At 39.9% G+C, this 13,522-nt stretch overlaps 1 protein-coding gene across 1 annotated transcript in view; it reads left to right on the top strand.

The window, feature by feature from the left end:
* Window positions 1-682: 682 nt before the first annotated feature.
* Window positions 683-13,522, top strand: part of RFX8 (regulatory factor X8) — a 58,309-nt gene continuing 45,469 nt past the window's right edge. Inside the window, exons 1-3 of the mRNA XM_047747194.1 lie at window positions 683-806; window positions 12,144-12,205; window positions 13,273-13,359. Coding sequence (XP_047603150.1) covers window positions 735-806; window positions 12,144-12,205; window positions 13,273-13,359 — 221 coding nt within the window. The 5' untranslated portion in view covers window positions 683-734. The remainder of the gene's footprint in view (window positions 807-12,143; window positions 12,206-13,272; window positions 13,360-13,522) is intronic.

The following is a 13,522-nucleotide window of genomic DNA, read 5'->3' as shown; positions in this document are numbered from 1 at the left end:
ATTTACAAGAGCCAAACTATGCAAGCAGCCCATATAACCATCAATGGATGAATGGATAAAGAAGATGTGGTATATATATACAAATGAGATATTACTCAGCCATAAAAAAGAATGAAATCTTGCCATTTGCAATGACCTGGATGAAGCTAGAGGGTATAATGTTGAGCAAAATAAGTCAGAGAAGGACAAATACCATATGATTTTCTCCTATGTGGAATTTAAGAAACAAAACAAATGAACAAAGGGAAAAATAAAGAGACAAACCAAGAAGCAGACTCTTAATCATAGAGAATAAACTGATGTTTCCCAGAGGGAAGGGGGGAGAGGCTGGATGAATTAGGTGATGGAGAAGAAGAGTACACTTACCATGATGAATGCTGAGTAATGTATAGAATTGTTGAATCACTATATGGTACACCTGAAACTTATTATTAACAGTGTATGTTTCTGATACTGGAATTAAAATTAAAGATATAATTTTTAAAAAGACCCACAATCAATATACTTATCTCTAGGCTGAGAACAAAAAGGTACATTGTTGATGCTGGTTGGTGAGCCTTTGCATTCAGAGACTTAAACAGGTTTCATTTCCTTGGATCCCACACCTGTTGATTCTTATCAGAATTTTCCACCCTAGAGAAACTGATGCCAATTTCCTCTGCCTTTTCTTTCTCTCCCCCAGGTTGGTTGACAATTTCTGTATCTGTGAAGGGTACAGTGTGCCTCGCTGCCTGATGTATGAGATTTATGTGGAGACCTGTGGTCAAAATGCTCAGAACCAAGTCAACCCAGCCACATTTGGGAAGGTAAGTTGTGAAGATAAAAATACAGTACTCAGTTAAAAAATTTAAAAAAAGTATGCAAGTGAATTAATGAGGCAATATTAAAATTGATTTGGGTCTGATGGGTTCTCAGTGGGAATAATTGGTTTCACTCTGGGAAGCCAACCAGATGGTTAATATACTCCTTCATCTTCCTTGAAAAGCCATTCTGTCCTTTGTCCACGCTTCACAGTGAGGGGCCAGAAAAGGTAAGGAATGAGTGGTACCTAAGAAAATACAACTGTGGCAGCTCCAAATATTCCAAAATTCAGCCAGGTTTGCTGGGCCATTATTCCCTGCATAGAAATGCCAACACTTGGGGTGCCTGGGTTGTACAGTAAATTAAGTCTGACTTGATTTTGGTGCAGGCATTGGGCTCAGGTCGTGAGATGGAGCCCCATGTTGGGCTCCATGCTCAGTGGGGAGTCTGCTCTGGATTCTCTCTCCCCATCCTTCTGCCCTTCCCACTCATGCACACTCTCTCTCTAAAATAAGTAAGTCTTTAAAAAAGAAAAAAAGAAAAAAAGATATGCCAACATTCAGCACCACATGAACTCCAAGAGTCACATGTGGTATCAGAGAGCTGGTGCTCCTACAATTTGGTTGTACTTAGAGAATTCATTGGCTATCAAATATCTCCTCTGGAGGTTCAGAGCTCTGTCAGGAATTTTGTGTAGATCATATAAGATACAGCAAACACTTATTAGCACAAGAATAGTCTGCTGAGACCCTCCACATACAACAAATATTTATTGAATGGCTGCTCTGTGCCAGGCACTGTTACAGATGCTGGGAATACAATAATGAACAAGACAGAAAAATTCTTGCCCTTACTAAATTTATTATAGCTGGAGGAGACAGATCCATAAGATAAAATACATAGTATATGAGAGTAGTATAAGTGCTGAGGGGACTAATAGAACAGAAGGAGATAAGGAGTATGTGTGTGTGTAAGAGTTGTAATTTTAGGGAAGGCAAACAGGGAAGGTCTCCCTCAGAAGTAACATTTGAGTCCAGACTTTGAAGAGATAATGTAGTGAGTATGTGGATATGAACAGCGTAACGCAGGCAGAGCCAGTGCAAAGGCCCTGAGGAAAGAAGGAGCACAAACAGCAACGAAGCTGCAACAGCTGGAGGGAGGAGTACAGGGAAAGAACCAGGATGGTCCTCAGGACCTTGAGGTCAAATCAGGGAGGTAAGAGGAGCCAGGTGTGCAGAGAGTGGGCAGGGAAATGGAGATCAAACTCTGGGTATATTTGGGAAACAGAGTCAGAGAGATTTGTTGATGGAAATAATAGAATCACAGGACTTAATCATTATTAAAGTAACAATAATAATGTCCAATCATAGAGTTGTATTTATTTTCAAGGCACATTTCAAGCCAGTTTTTAGAAATACACAGACAACATCTGGAAATAAGTTAAAAGGAGAATTTTTTTTTTTAAAGAAAAGGGATATCTCATTAAATACTATTGTAAAAGGGATATCTCATGAAATATTATTGTAAAATACTATTGTAAAGTTTAGGCTTCATGGAGTCTAGTCCATTGCTGTTTAACAGAAATATAATGGGAGGCACAGATATAATTTAAAATATCTTAGTATCCTCATTTTTGAAGAGTTTTAAAAGGTGAAATTAATTTTTTATTATTTTGAAATTTAATCAAAAATATTCAAAATGGACTATCAACATGGAATCGATATTATAAAATCACTGAGTTATTTTTTTCATTCTTCATGCCAAATCTCAAAAATCTGGTGTGTATTTTATATGTAGAGCCCATCTCCGTTTGGACCAGCCACATTTCAATTTTCCAGTAACCACATGTGGCTGGTGATTCCCATCTCAGAGAGCTCACAACTAGATTCTTTTTTTTTTTTTAAGATTTTTTATTTATTTATCAGAGAGAGAGAGAGGGAGAGAGAGCGAGCACAGGCAGACAGAATGGCAGGCAGAGGGAGAAGCAGGCTCCCTGCAGAGCAAGGAGCCCAATGTGGGACTCGATCCCAGGACATCGGGATCATGACCTGAGCCGAAGGCAGCTGCTTAACCAACTGAGCCACCCAGGCGTCCCTCACAACTAGATTCTAAGTCACCAGGCCATCTCCTTCCTTTCTCTCTAGTATATCCTTAAACCACTGGGTCTCTGCTTCTCTCCACTGGCCTGCTCCATGCCCCTTCCCAGAAGCCAGCTTCCTTCACTGGCTTCCTGATTTCTCATTATGGCTGCTTGGATGGTGCTTTCCATTTCCGCCCCAGTGACAAATTCTGTAACAGTCTTTGGGCAAGAGAGGCCTGCAGGAAAGACCTATGGGTGGGGAGGAAACAGTTGGCATCTTTAATGCTTTGTCTTGTGTCACAGCCATTGGCTGAAGCATCAGAAGTCAAGAAAACAAACCAGCACCAGTGAAGGCTGAGGATCGCTCAACTAGTCGCAATGCTTGGGTGGTGTTTTGGGGAAAAATTTTTTCCTATACTCTTCCAGATTCTTTTGTTTGGCCTAAGATTTAAATTGACAAGAGACAAATTAACAGGAGAAAATAAAATTTAATTCTGTATGCATGGGGGCTGACTATGTTCTACCTGGCAGTCAGGCAGTTGAAGCTTCTATACCATCCAGAGCCAAGGAGAAGAGGGTAGGAAAGTGGGACTTCAAAAGGGAAGGAATGCAATTCATAGGAAAATGAAAAATAGTTAATGTTTAGTAAGCGAATGTTAGCTGGGCCATACAGAAACAATGAGAGGAATTTTAACAAACAGATTTTGCTAAATTCTTATCTTCCACACCTCCTTCATATTATACTGTAGTTATATACAGTGATACCTCCTTTAGAAGATAGCAGGTCCTCTAAATTCTTTTAGGCAATTAGGAGAAAGGTCAAAGGTTCTTCCTGAGCCTTCTATTTCTTAAAAATAATCAGCCAAGTGACGCCTGGGTGGCTCAATCTTTAAGCGGCTGCCTGTGGCTCGGGCCATGATCCCCTGGTCCTGGGATCTAGCCCCACATCGGGCTCCCTGCTCATCGGGAAGTCTGCTTCTCTCCCTCTCCCACTCCTCCTGCTTGTGTTCCCTCTCTTGCTGTCTCTCTTTTTGAAATAAATAAATAAAATCTTTTTTTTTAAATTAGCCTAAAATAATCCACATGCCAAAGTGATTCATTTCTGGATGGCGAATTTTGCACCCTTCCAGTGTCTCCTGAATTGTGGATCAGACCTCTTTCCACTTGTTATTCTCTCAAAAATATCCTTGAGTTCAAAGAGAGCTTGGAAGTCACCTGGTCCACCTCCAAACTCAGTGTAAGATCCCTTTGAAAGTACCTCTGGCTGGAACTTTAATGAGAACAAAATGCACTCTCTGGGCAGAGACAGTGACGGGGTATAGAGCTGGGTGATGGGGCAGCACACTTCTGTGTTCTTCCGTTGGGCAAACACAGTCCTGCCCCAGGATCTTGCTTGGCAAGTAGAGCACAGGCTGATGAGAACCTGCTCGACTCCTCCTCAGGGACCTTGGGGCAGCTCACAATCTGCACAGCCATACTGCTTTGGGTAGCCACCTGGCTTGGGCTGAAATGATATGGGTAACCAGAAGCTTGCTGACTGGGCCACAATTATGCCGATTCAGTATCTTCCATCCGTCCTTCAGTCTTCCTTTTTATGTGTGCCTTCTCCTTCTTTTTGGTGGCCCTCGGATGGACAGAACTGAATTGGTTCATGACACACTGTCATCATGGGTTTATGCATGGCCTAATTCCATCTATGTGTTTAGTTCTTGTCAACAATGTGGTAAACATCCGTGAGCCTACCACCCCAAATGAAGCACCACACCAGTTGCCCCATATCCCATCTCCCTGCCCTGCCCCACTGGTGAGAACCATCAAAAAAGAAGTTTTAGTGCATTTGTGTGTGTTTTTTAACCTTTTAACCACCTTTACCCCTTTTGCCCACTCCCAGTACATGCCCCTTGCCTCTGCCAACCACTAACCTGTTTTCTGTATCTGTGAGTTTGTTTTGTTAATTGTTTTGTTTTTTAGGTTCATTTTTAAGATCCTATTTGACTTTTGTCTAACTTATTTCATATATGTATTTCTAAAAAGCATATTTTAAATTTTTGTTGCTCAACTTTTTAAAAAGGGGTATGTTATTTGTCATCTTTGGGACTTTGCCCACTTAATATTGTATTAAGACTCATCTTAGATTCATTTGACCATTGTGTAATATTTTCCAATTTACTCATCTGCTGTCCTACTAATATGCATTTGGGTTATTTCCAGATTTTGCTGTTGTGAATGCTCATGTGTGTATTTCCTAATATGCACATGAAGATGTTCTCTTAGGCATTTATGTCCAGAGATGAACCTTGCAGGTGAAGGAGGTGTGCGACTGTGATGTCTGGGGATGGGGCCAAACTATTTTCCAAAGTGACTGCTCCAGATTACCCTCCCACAAGCAATTCTATGGATTCCAGTGTTGTTTCCAAAACATTTACATTTTTAGATCCACTCCTCTAGCCAAAATCTTCATCCCTGAAATGGAGTCATTGGTGGAAGTCCTGAACTTTTGGTAATAATAAAATACTTAGGAGAATCTTCTAATATAGAAGCTGCTCAAATGTATTGGAACCAATTTTTTACATCTCCTTGTCTCCCCTCTCCACACTCAATATTCCTCAGCTCCCAAGTTTTTACCTTCCTGCCCACTTGTTTCATTATGACTTCAATTTACTGATGTTCTTCTTAAAATGTAGGTAGCCCCAAGGGTACAACCCAGTGCCTTAGGAGTGCTCAGATGGCAGGGCCTCTTGTTTTTATAGGGGGGGGTGGGCAGAGGGCTACTATTGGCTTTTATCCTTCCACGACACTTTGTTGGTTTCATTTTAAGGTTGTGGTCAACAGAAATACCCTTAAGTATTTTTCACATGAGTAAATACAAAGTATTTGTATGTATTTACATAAATATAAAGTATTATTCTCAGATTATTGTTGTTATGCAGGTAACTATTTGAACATAGGAGTGGCCACTCTCTTATTCCTGTATTTTAGCTTCTTAGTTTCAATCTGCAGTTCTGTTTCCCAGTATCTTCTTGATCTTGTAGGTCATCCAGTCTTTTCCCATATTTGAAATGCCTATCTCTTATCCCTCATTCAAGAAATGAAAGCAATAGGAGTACATGCAAGACATTGAGTACACTTTGTGCTTGCAAGGTGTCCCTGAATAAGGTTTTCCAGCCAGCCAGGCATTCCCTCGGTTAGCTTATCAGTCAGCCCACACCTGGTCATTTCATCACAGGGCAGCCTGGGACACTTCCTCAAGGGGACCCAGTCCTGGGTAGCCTGGCTCTACAGCGTTTTCTTTATCTACCTGCCCAGCAGCTTGATCAGATGGAAATAGTGTGACTTGAGCATGACATGTTTAGTCTCTGTAAGATCTCCATTTCCTTTTCTAAGAAATCAAAGCCTATTTTTAAAAACTTTTTCAGAGTTTCTTATAAGTTGTGTTACCTCTAGTAGTCTCATGGCAGAGCATTCCAAAGGAAAACTTAAAAAGAGACTAAAGTGTGTAGCAATGGGGAATTTATTTAGCATTTTTTCATCTTAATACTTGCCTTAGAATCCATTCCTCAAGACAACTAACTTTCAGTTCTCGCTGGAGTTTGCCTGAAAAATAGGCCATTTAGTGGAGCCCCTGTTGGGAAGGGACCCTTACTGCCGAATTTGTGACTAATGGACTAGGGAGAGGAAGGGGAAAAGGATATGATCCCAAAGCATGTTTACAAGAGAAACAACAAAATACCCAATTCTCATTTCCTCCCTCTTCCCCTGGGAATGGAGTTGATTCCAGATTCCACATCAAGTTCCTGTGCAGATGTCGGAATGTTTCTTGCTCTTTTTGGCAGCCCCGGGCATATGATGGGTAGTGTTCATTCTTGGTGTAAGCGATATCTCACATGGATTAGGGAATTTCCATAACACTGACTTCCTTTTTAAAAATAACATTTACTGATGTTTTTCTGATTATAAAAGTATTACAGTCCCTTTATAGAAAGTGTAAAAATTAGGGAAGACTATAAAAAGAGGAAGATAAATACTGGCTATAGCCTCATTCTCCAGAGCTAAAGCCACACACATATAGTTTATTCACACGCTTGCACACACATGCACACACATGTGACCAGCAGGAGCTAAGGGACTAATCACACAGTGATTTTGCCTTCATTTCCCATGGTCCTTTGAACCTGCTCATTGGGTGGTTCTTCCTTCACTCCTGAATGAGCACGTGAGCACAAAGTGTGACCTCTCTAGTCCTTGCATGATACAAAGCCCTGTTGTCACTCTTGATTTACTACACAGTATCAGTCTGATGCTTAGAATGTCCAGTTCTGTATAATATCAAAACTGAATTAGGTTTAAAGTGTAATCTTTTTCTTATCTCCTCCAGGACAGTTTCTTGCCTGTAAAGAACTAGACATTGGGGCTGCTTCCTCCTTCCCTATCCCTCCTCCCCAAAACATGCTGGGGAGTTTTACCCCTCTTTGAAGCAGGGGAGATAAAAATGGCTGGAAGGTTCCTACTACTCAACTTCACACTTTGGGGGCCAGGCAGACTCTTGTTTCCTGGTCCCTTTGGTGGTTTCTTCAGAGCAGCCCGTGGGAATGTTCTAGTATGCATTCCTTGTGTTGGTGAATGACTCTTTCTGTAGCTTGACTGTCCATTCTGGGGGCCTTTTGCTGGACAGAGTCCGGGCTCTCCCACATGTCAGCTCTTTCTCACATGTAGACCACTTCTGGCCACAGGAACTACTCAGCCATTCTTGGTCTAAACAGCCTGTGGTTGTCCCGGCTGAAACCAGGGTGGTAGCAGCTCTCCTCTGCCTGTCCACTAAGTGCACTGGCCAGCCTGTCTATACTCTATTAGGAGTCCTATGCCATAGCCACTAACAACGGGGGACTCCCAAAGAGTTCAAGTGAATCTGTGCACCTTCTTCTGCTAGACCTGAGATGATTGAGTCACGCTCTGTTTCACATACCCTTCACAAGTAAGAAGGTTGTCTTGCCACAAGAAATCCCCTTAGATCTCTTCTCTCTATTTCATCGTGAGTGATTTGAGTTGCGGACTTATTAGGGTTTTAAAAAATCAATTTTAGCTAAATGCCTGAGTGTACAAGTCCCCTGTAATGCGTTCTCACAATTCACTTTGCTATCTGATATCTGTTGTGTTCATGTCTCATCCTGTTGTAAAGGTACTACGTGGATGAATGGATTGAAAGACTGATGTATGGATAGGTGGGCCAGAGGTGAATGGACAGGTGGATAGACAGAAAGACAACATGTAATATGGCAATTTTTATCATTTTTTCATCATAATTATACTCTTTAATTCCTATTCCCCTTTTCCCCAACCCCCTACCCACCTCCCATCAGTTTGTTCTCTACAGTTAAGAGTCTGTTTCTTGTATTGTCTGTCTCTCTTTTTTCCTGTGCTTGTTTTGTTTCTTAGGTTTCACCTATGAGTGAAATCATATGGTATTTGTCTTTCTCTGACTGAGTTATTTTGCTTAGCATTATACGTTCTAGCTCCATCCACGTCATTGCAAATGGCGGATTTCGTTCTTTTTTTTAATTAAAATATAATGTATTATTTGTTTCAGGGGTCACTGAATAATATTCCATTATTAGGCTGCTCCCATAGCTCGGCTATTATAAATAATGCTGCAGTAAACATAGGGGTGCATGTATCTTTTTAAATTCATGGGGTCTTTTTTGTTTTTGTTTTTTGGGTAAATACCTAGTAGTGTGATTACTGGATCATAGGCTAATTCTATCTTTAACTTTCTGAGGAACCACCATACTGTTTTCTGCAATGGCTGCACCAGTTTGCATTCCTACCCACAGTGCACCAGGGCTTCCTTTTCTCCACAACCTCGCCAATACTTGTTTCTTGTGTTGTTGATTTTGCAATATAGTATACTTTTTAACAACACTAAGCCTGGAATCCAGCTAATTAGTTTATAACCCTGGGCAAGTTATTTCATCTTTTTGTGCCTCGACATCATCAACTGTAAAATGAAACGATTCATAATGTTAATAACAGTACCTGCCTTATGAGATGCTTTTAAGAAATTAATGAGAGAACGCATATAAAAAGAATTGAGTGGTCCTGGCACATAGGAAACACTCAAGAAATAATTAACTTTCAGAATCACATATCCATTTATCTAAACTTAGAATATCATAAACATTTCCCACTAAAATATCTTAAAATAAATGTTGTAAAACAGTTTCAAATACTCTTTGGATGTTCCAGAATTCATTTAACCATTTCCCTTATTGGAAATTTCGGTTGTTCATAATTTTTATCTATTCTACCAGAAGTCTCCATCTGTATGTGGTAACTTCCTTAGGAGGGATTCTAGACCATTGTAACCAATACTCAGCTCTCATGGTAGTTCCGATTTTTTTTTTTTTTAAGATTTTATCCACTTACTTAACAGACAGAGGTCACAAGTAGGCAGAGAGAGGGAGGGAAGCAGGCTCCCCACTGAGTAGAGAGCCTGATGCGGGGCTCGATCACAGGACCCTGGGGTCACGACCTGAGCCAAAGGCAGAGCCTTTAACCCACTGAGCCACCCAGGCTCCCCAGTTCCTGATATTCTTAACCAAATCCCTAATATTTTAACCTAGAAAATTTGTTAGTTAAGAACTATATTTAGCTGTTTACGGTGCACCTGGTGGCTCAGTTGGTTAAGCCACTGCCTCTGGCTCAGGTTGTGATCCTGGAGTTCTGGGATCAAGTCCCACATCGGGCTTCCTGCTCAGCGGGGAGTCTGCTTCTCCCTCTGACCTTCTCCCTTCTCATGCTCTCACTCTCTCTCTCTCTCTCTCTCTCAAATAAATAAATACAATCTTTTTTTTTTTAAAAAAGAACTATATTTAGCTGTTTCTACTTGCACTTATTGGATGATTAGGGAAGGTAAGCACTTTTGCATGTGTTTTGGTCATATGCATCTTGGGTGTATACATATTATCCCCGGACTACTTTCTATTGCAATATTGTTGTTTTCCCATTAATTTCTGTGAGTTGTCCATCTATTCAATATATACATTTCTTACTTATTACATTTTTTGGAAATAATTATCTCAGTTGGTTTTTAAATTTAACTATGGTGTACCTGATCATAAAATGAAATCACAGGATAGTCTGGGGTTGGAATTACTCAATAAAATAAAATGTGCAGATTATTATTCTGCCAGGCAACTAGGCAATTTCTTTCTGCTTCTCCCTCTAAAACACCAGATTATTTCCCAGGGCCTTGAATCTGAGCCTGCTGCATAGTTTAAAATAATTCTTTTAGGTACCTACTATTTTACAGCTAGCATAGAGTGAAGGTGTTAAGTGATTTTCTTAAGAGGTGATGGAATTTTTGGAATCTGTGGTTGAAAGTAGGAATTTTTGGCTTCTAATTCTGCATTTTTAGACTTGCTGACTTTTTCTTTTATCATTTATTCTTCATTTGCACATTTTGGACCTCTTCCCTGAAGGAACCTCTCAATTTGGCCGCATAACCTTGGTGTTTAATTGTACAAGAATTGCCTTTCTTGTTCCTTCATTTTTCTTCCTCTATACCCGGGCTTGGGTGGCTTCCCGTAGGAAGAGCCTAGAACCAGGCAAGAGAAACATTACATGCCACTGTCAAACCCTGCTGCTTAGAAGTTAAGAAAAAAAGAAATAGCCAGGCAGGGGGGTGCCTGGGTGGCTCAGTCAGTTAAGTGTCTGCCTTCAGCTCAGGTCATGATCTCAGGGTCTATGGGATAGACCCCTGAATCAGGTTCCCTGTTCAGAAGGGAATCTGCTTCTCCCTCTTTCTCTGCTCCTCCCCAACTCCTGCTCTCTCTCACACTCTCTCAAATAAATAAATAAAATCTTTAAAAAAAAAAAAAGGAAAAAAGGAAAGAGGGATGTAACAAGAAACCAAGCAGAAGCAGAAGCTGAATGATTATGGAGGGAACTAGAGAAAAATAATGGAAATCATTACTTGACTGCTTCAAGCACCATGCCATCCATGCTCTGTATTTTTCTAATTCCACCATGCTCCAGGATTTCCACTTTCAACAAGACATGCACTTGGATACCATGCATGTCATGAACCTCTTCTAGTTAGGAAACTGGAACAGTCTTCTATTTTTTAAAAATATAATGTGTCATAAATATAATGTCAGTGCTGACAAAACACATCAAAAACATATCTGGGAGATGAGAAGTTGAGTCAGAAGTAGCTATGTTATTCAATATTTTAATAGCATTTGCTACCAAAACCTTTAAAACAAAAAAATTAGGTAAAGAAGTAAATAATAAAAAGTGAAAATGACTATCACATTGGAAAAAGAGGAAAATAGTTAAATTATGGCAACTCACATGCTGGACTCTTATGCAGCTATTTCTTGTTTTTTGAGAATTCTTAATGACAAGGGGAAATGTTTATGGTACACAGTAGAGGGGAGAAAGTCAAAAGCAAAACTGTACACATGCTAATTGTGTGACACCAGTTGTTTCCTGTGCATACCCACAGAATCCATACACATATGGAGGCTTGGAAAAAAAAAAAAAACAAAAAACAAACTAGAGGGGCGCCTGGGTGGCTCAGTCTTTTAAGCATCTGCCTTCGGCTCAGATCAAGATCCCAGGGTCCTGGGATCTGCCTGCGTCAGGCTTCCTGCTCAGCAGGAAGTCTGCTCTCTCTCTTTCTCTCTCTCTGTCTCTCTCTCTGTCTCTCTCCCCCAGCTGCTCCCAACTGCTCATTCTCTCTCTCTCATTCAAATAAATAAATAAAATCTTTGAAAAGAATAAAAAGAAAAAGAAGGGGGAAAAAAGAAAGAAAAGAAAGAAAAAAAAAACTGGAAAGGGGCACCTGGGTGGCCCAGTCAGTTAAGAGACTGACTTTTGGTTTCAGCTCAGGCCCTTATCAGGATCCTGAGATCTAGCCCTGTGATGGGCTCCACGCTCAGTGGGGAGTCTGCTTCTCTCCTTTTCCCTCTCCCTCTGCCTCTCCCCTCCCCCATGCATGTGCTCTCTCTTTAAAATAAATCTTAAAAAACTGGAAGGAACCACACTAAACCTCATTTAAACCACACTGAGGTTTAAATAGTAGTTCCCTCTGAATGGTATATTTTTGTCCCTATACATGTCTGATTTTTTCCAAATTTTATTTACACATGTTTTCTTTATAATAAAAAAGGGGAAATACAACTGAAACCTTATAAGAGGAGGAACTGTTAGTTTTATTTCTAAGTTTTCCAATTGCAGCTTTAAGTCTGTTTTATTCTTTTAGCTTGTACATTTGGTTTTTCCTGATCTCGGCACCCGGAGGCTAGGCACGAGAGGAAGTGCCAGGTAGGTTTATCATTTTTGTTTTATTTGAAATGTTAGAATAAACAAACATTTTGAAAAATCACAAAATGGGTGACACAAAAATGCAAAACTAAACAAAATAGAAATATCAATGCTACCAAAGAGTTCCCATAATTCACATGGAATCCTACTGTCTGGAATAATTTGGGTGATACTAGAACTAAATATTAGTCTCTACTTTCTTAGTGATTTTATTAAAATATGAAAGTGTTTTCTTGTTTCAACACTTTAAGTGTTTAGACCTGTAGATGTCCGTTGACATATTTAAATAATTACACACACAGAGTTATAGAACTATTTTAATTATTCTTTGAACTAAAATTTCTAAGTATTCACCTAATTAGCATATTTGAATTATTTTCCAGAGACCAGGTACCCAGACTCTATTTATTTTTAAAACAAAAGGAAATTCCAGTGTTATCAGGTGCATCATGGTGTAATTGTCACTCAATTACTATTGTTATTTATTTTAAATCAAGAAAAATAAAGAGAAATCAGTTAGATCAGAAAATCAGTGAGAAGGGCTGGAAGCCAAATTAGGAAAAGGGCCTGCTACCCACGAGGGAATAAAGACAGCCGAAACATTTGCCAAACTAAACATTGGGTAATAGTTTATTTGAAAAAATTTTTCTCTGCTGCTGTGAGCCTAGACTAGCAGCTGCATTTTCCCAGCTCAGCAGAGTGCCCGGGCTACAGAGCAGGAACTGACTGCCTTCTTGGGTTTGTGAGAATCTGAGTCTAGTTCTCGGGTGAGGGAATGTGGGTGTCGCTGCCCTTCGCTTTAAAAAGGTTCACAGCAGTGGCAGGAGGAGGCTTTCTCTGTCACAAGTCTCTGATATTGGAGTGTCTAAGCTGAGAAAGCAGAGTAGAGTATTTGTGATCCCATTTTAAAGCTAATGTGTATGAAATAGTATAAAATGGTCTACCTAACAGAGCTGATAAATGGCATTGTAGATAAAACTCAGATCTTTATTAGCTAGTTTATTCTTTGGCTTCTGTAAAGCATGTCAGTGGTTTGACATAATCTTAAGACAACTTTTATTTTTCAGGTATCATTATGATGGAATCTGTATCAAGAAAAGCTCTTTCTTCTATGCCCAGTATTGTTACCTTCTGGGTGAAAAAAGGTATCACAAGTTAGTATCTGTCATTTAAGTATTTTGGCCATAAGTCACAGTCTGATGAATATGAGAAGCATTCATATTTTAGTTGAATCTAACTGTGTTTTTGGCTCTTCTGCTACTAATCCTTCTTATGGATGGAAACACATCATTCAACATGGCTTTGACGTGGACAGTG

This window comes from Lutra lutra, chromosome 9, assembly GCF_902655055.1.
Source record: "Lutra lutra chromosome 9, mLutLut1.2, whole genome shotgun sequence".
In the NCBI taxonomy this organism is placed as follows: Eukaryota; Metazoa; Chordata; class Mammalia; order Carnivora; family Mustelidae; genus Lutra; species Lutra lutra.
Note: the sequence above shows the minus strand (reverse complement) of the source record. Positions and strands in the feature narration are given on the sequence as shown.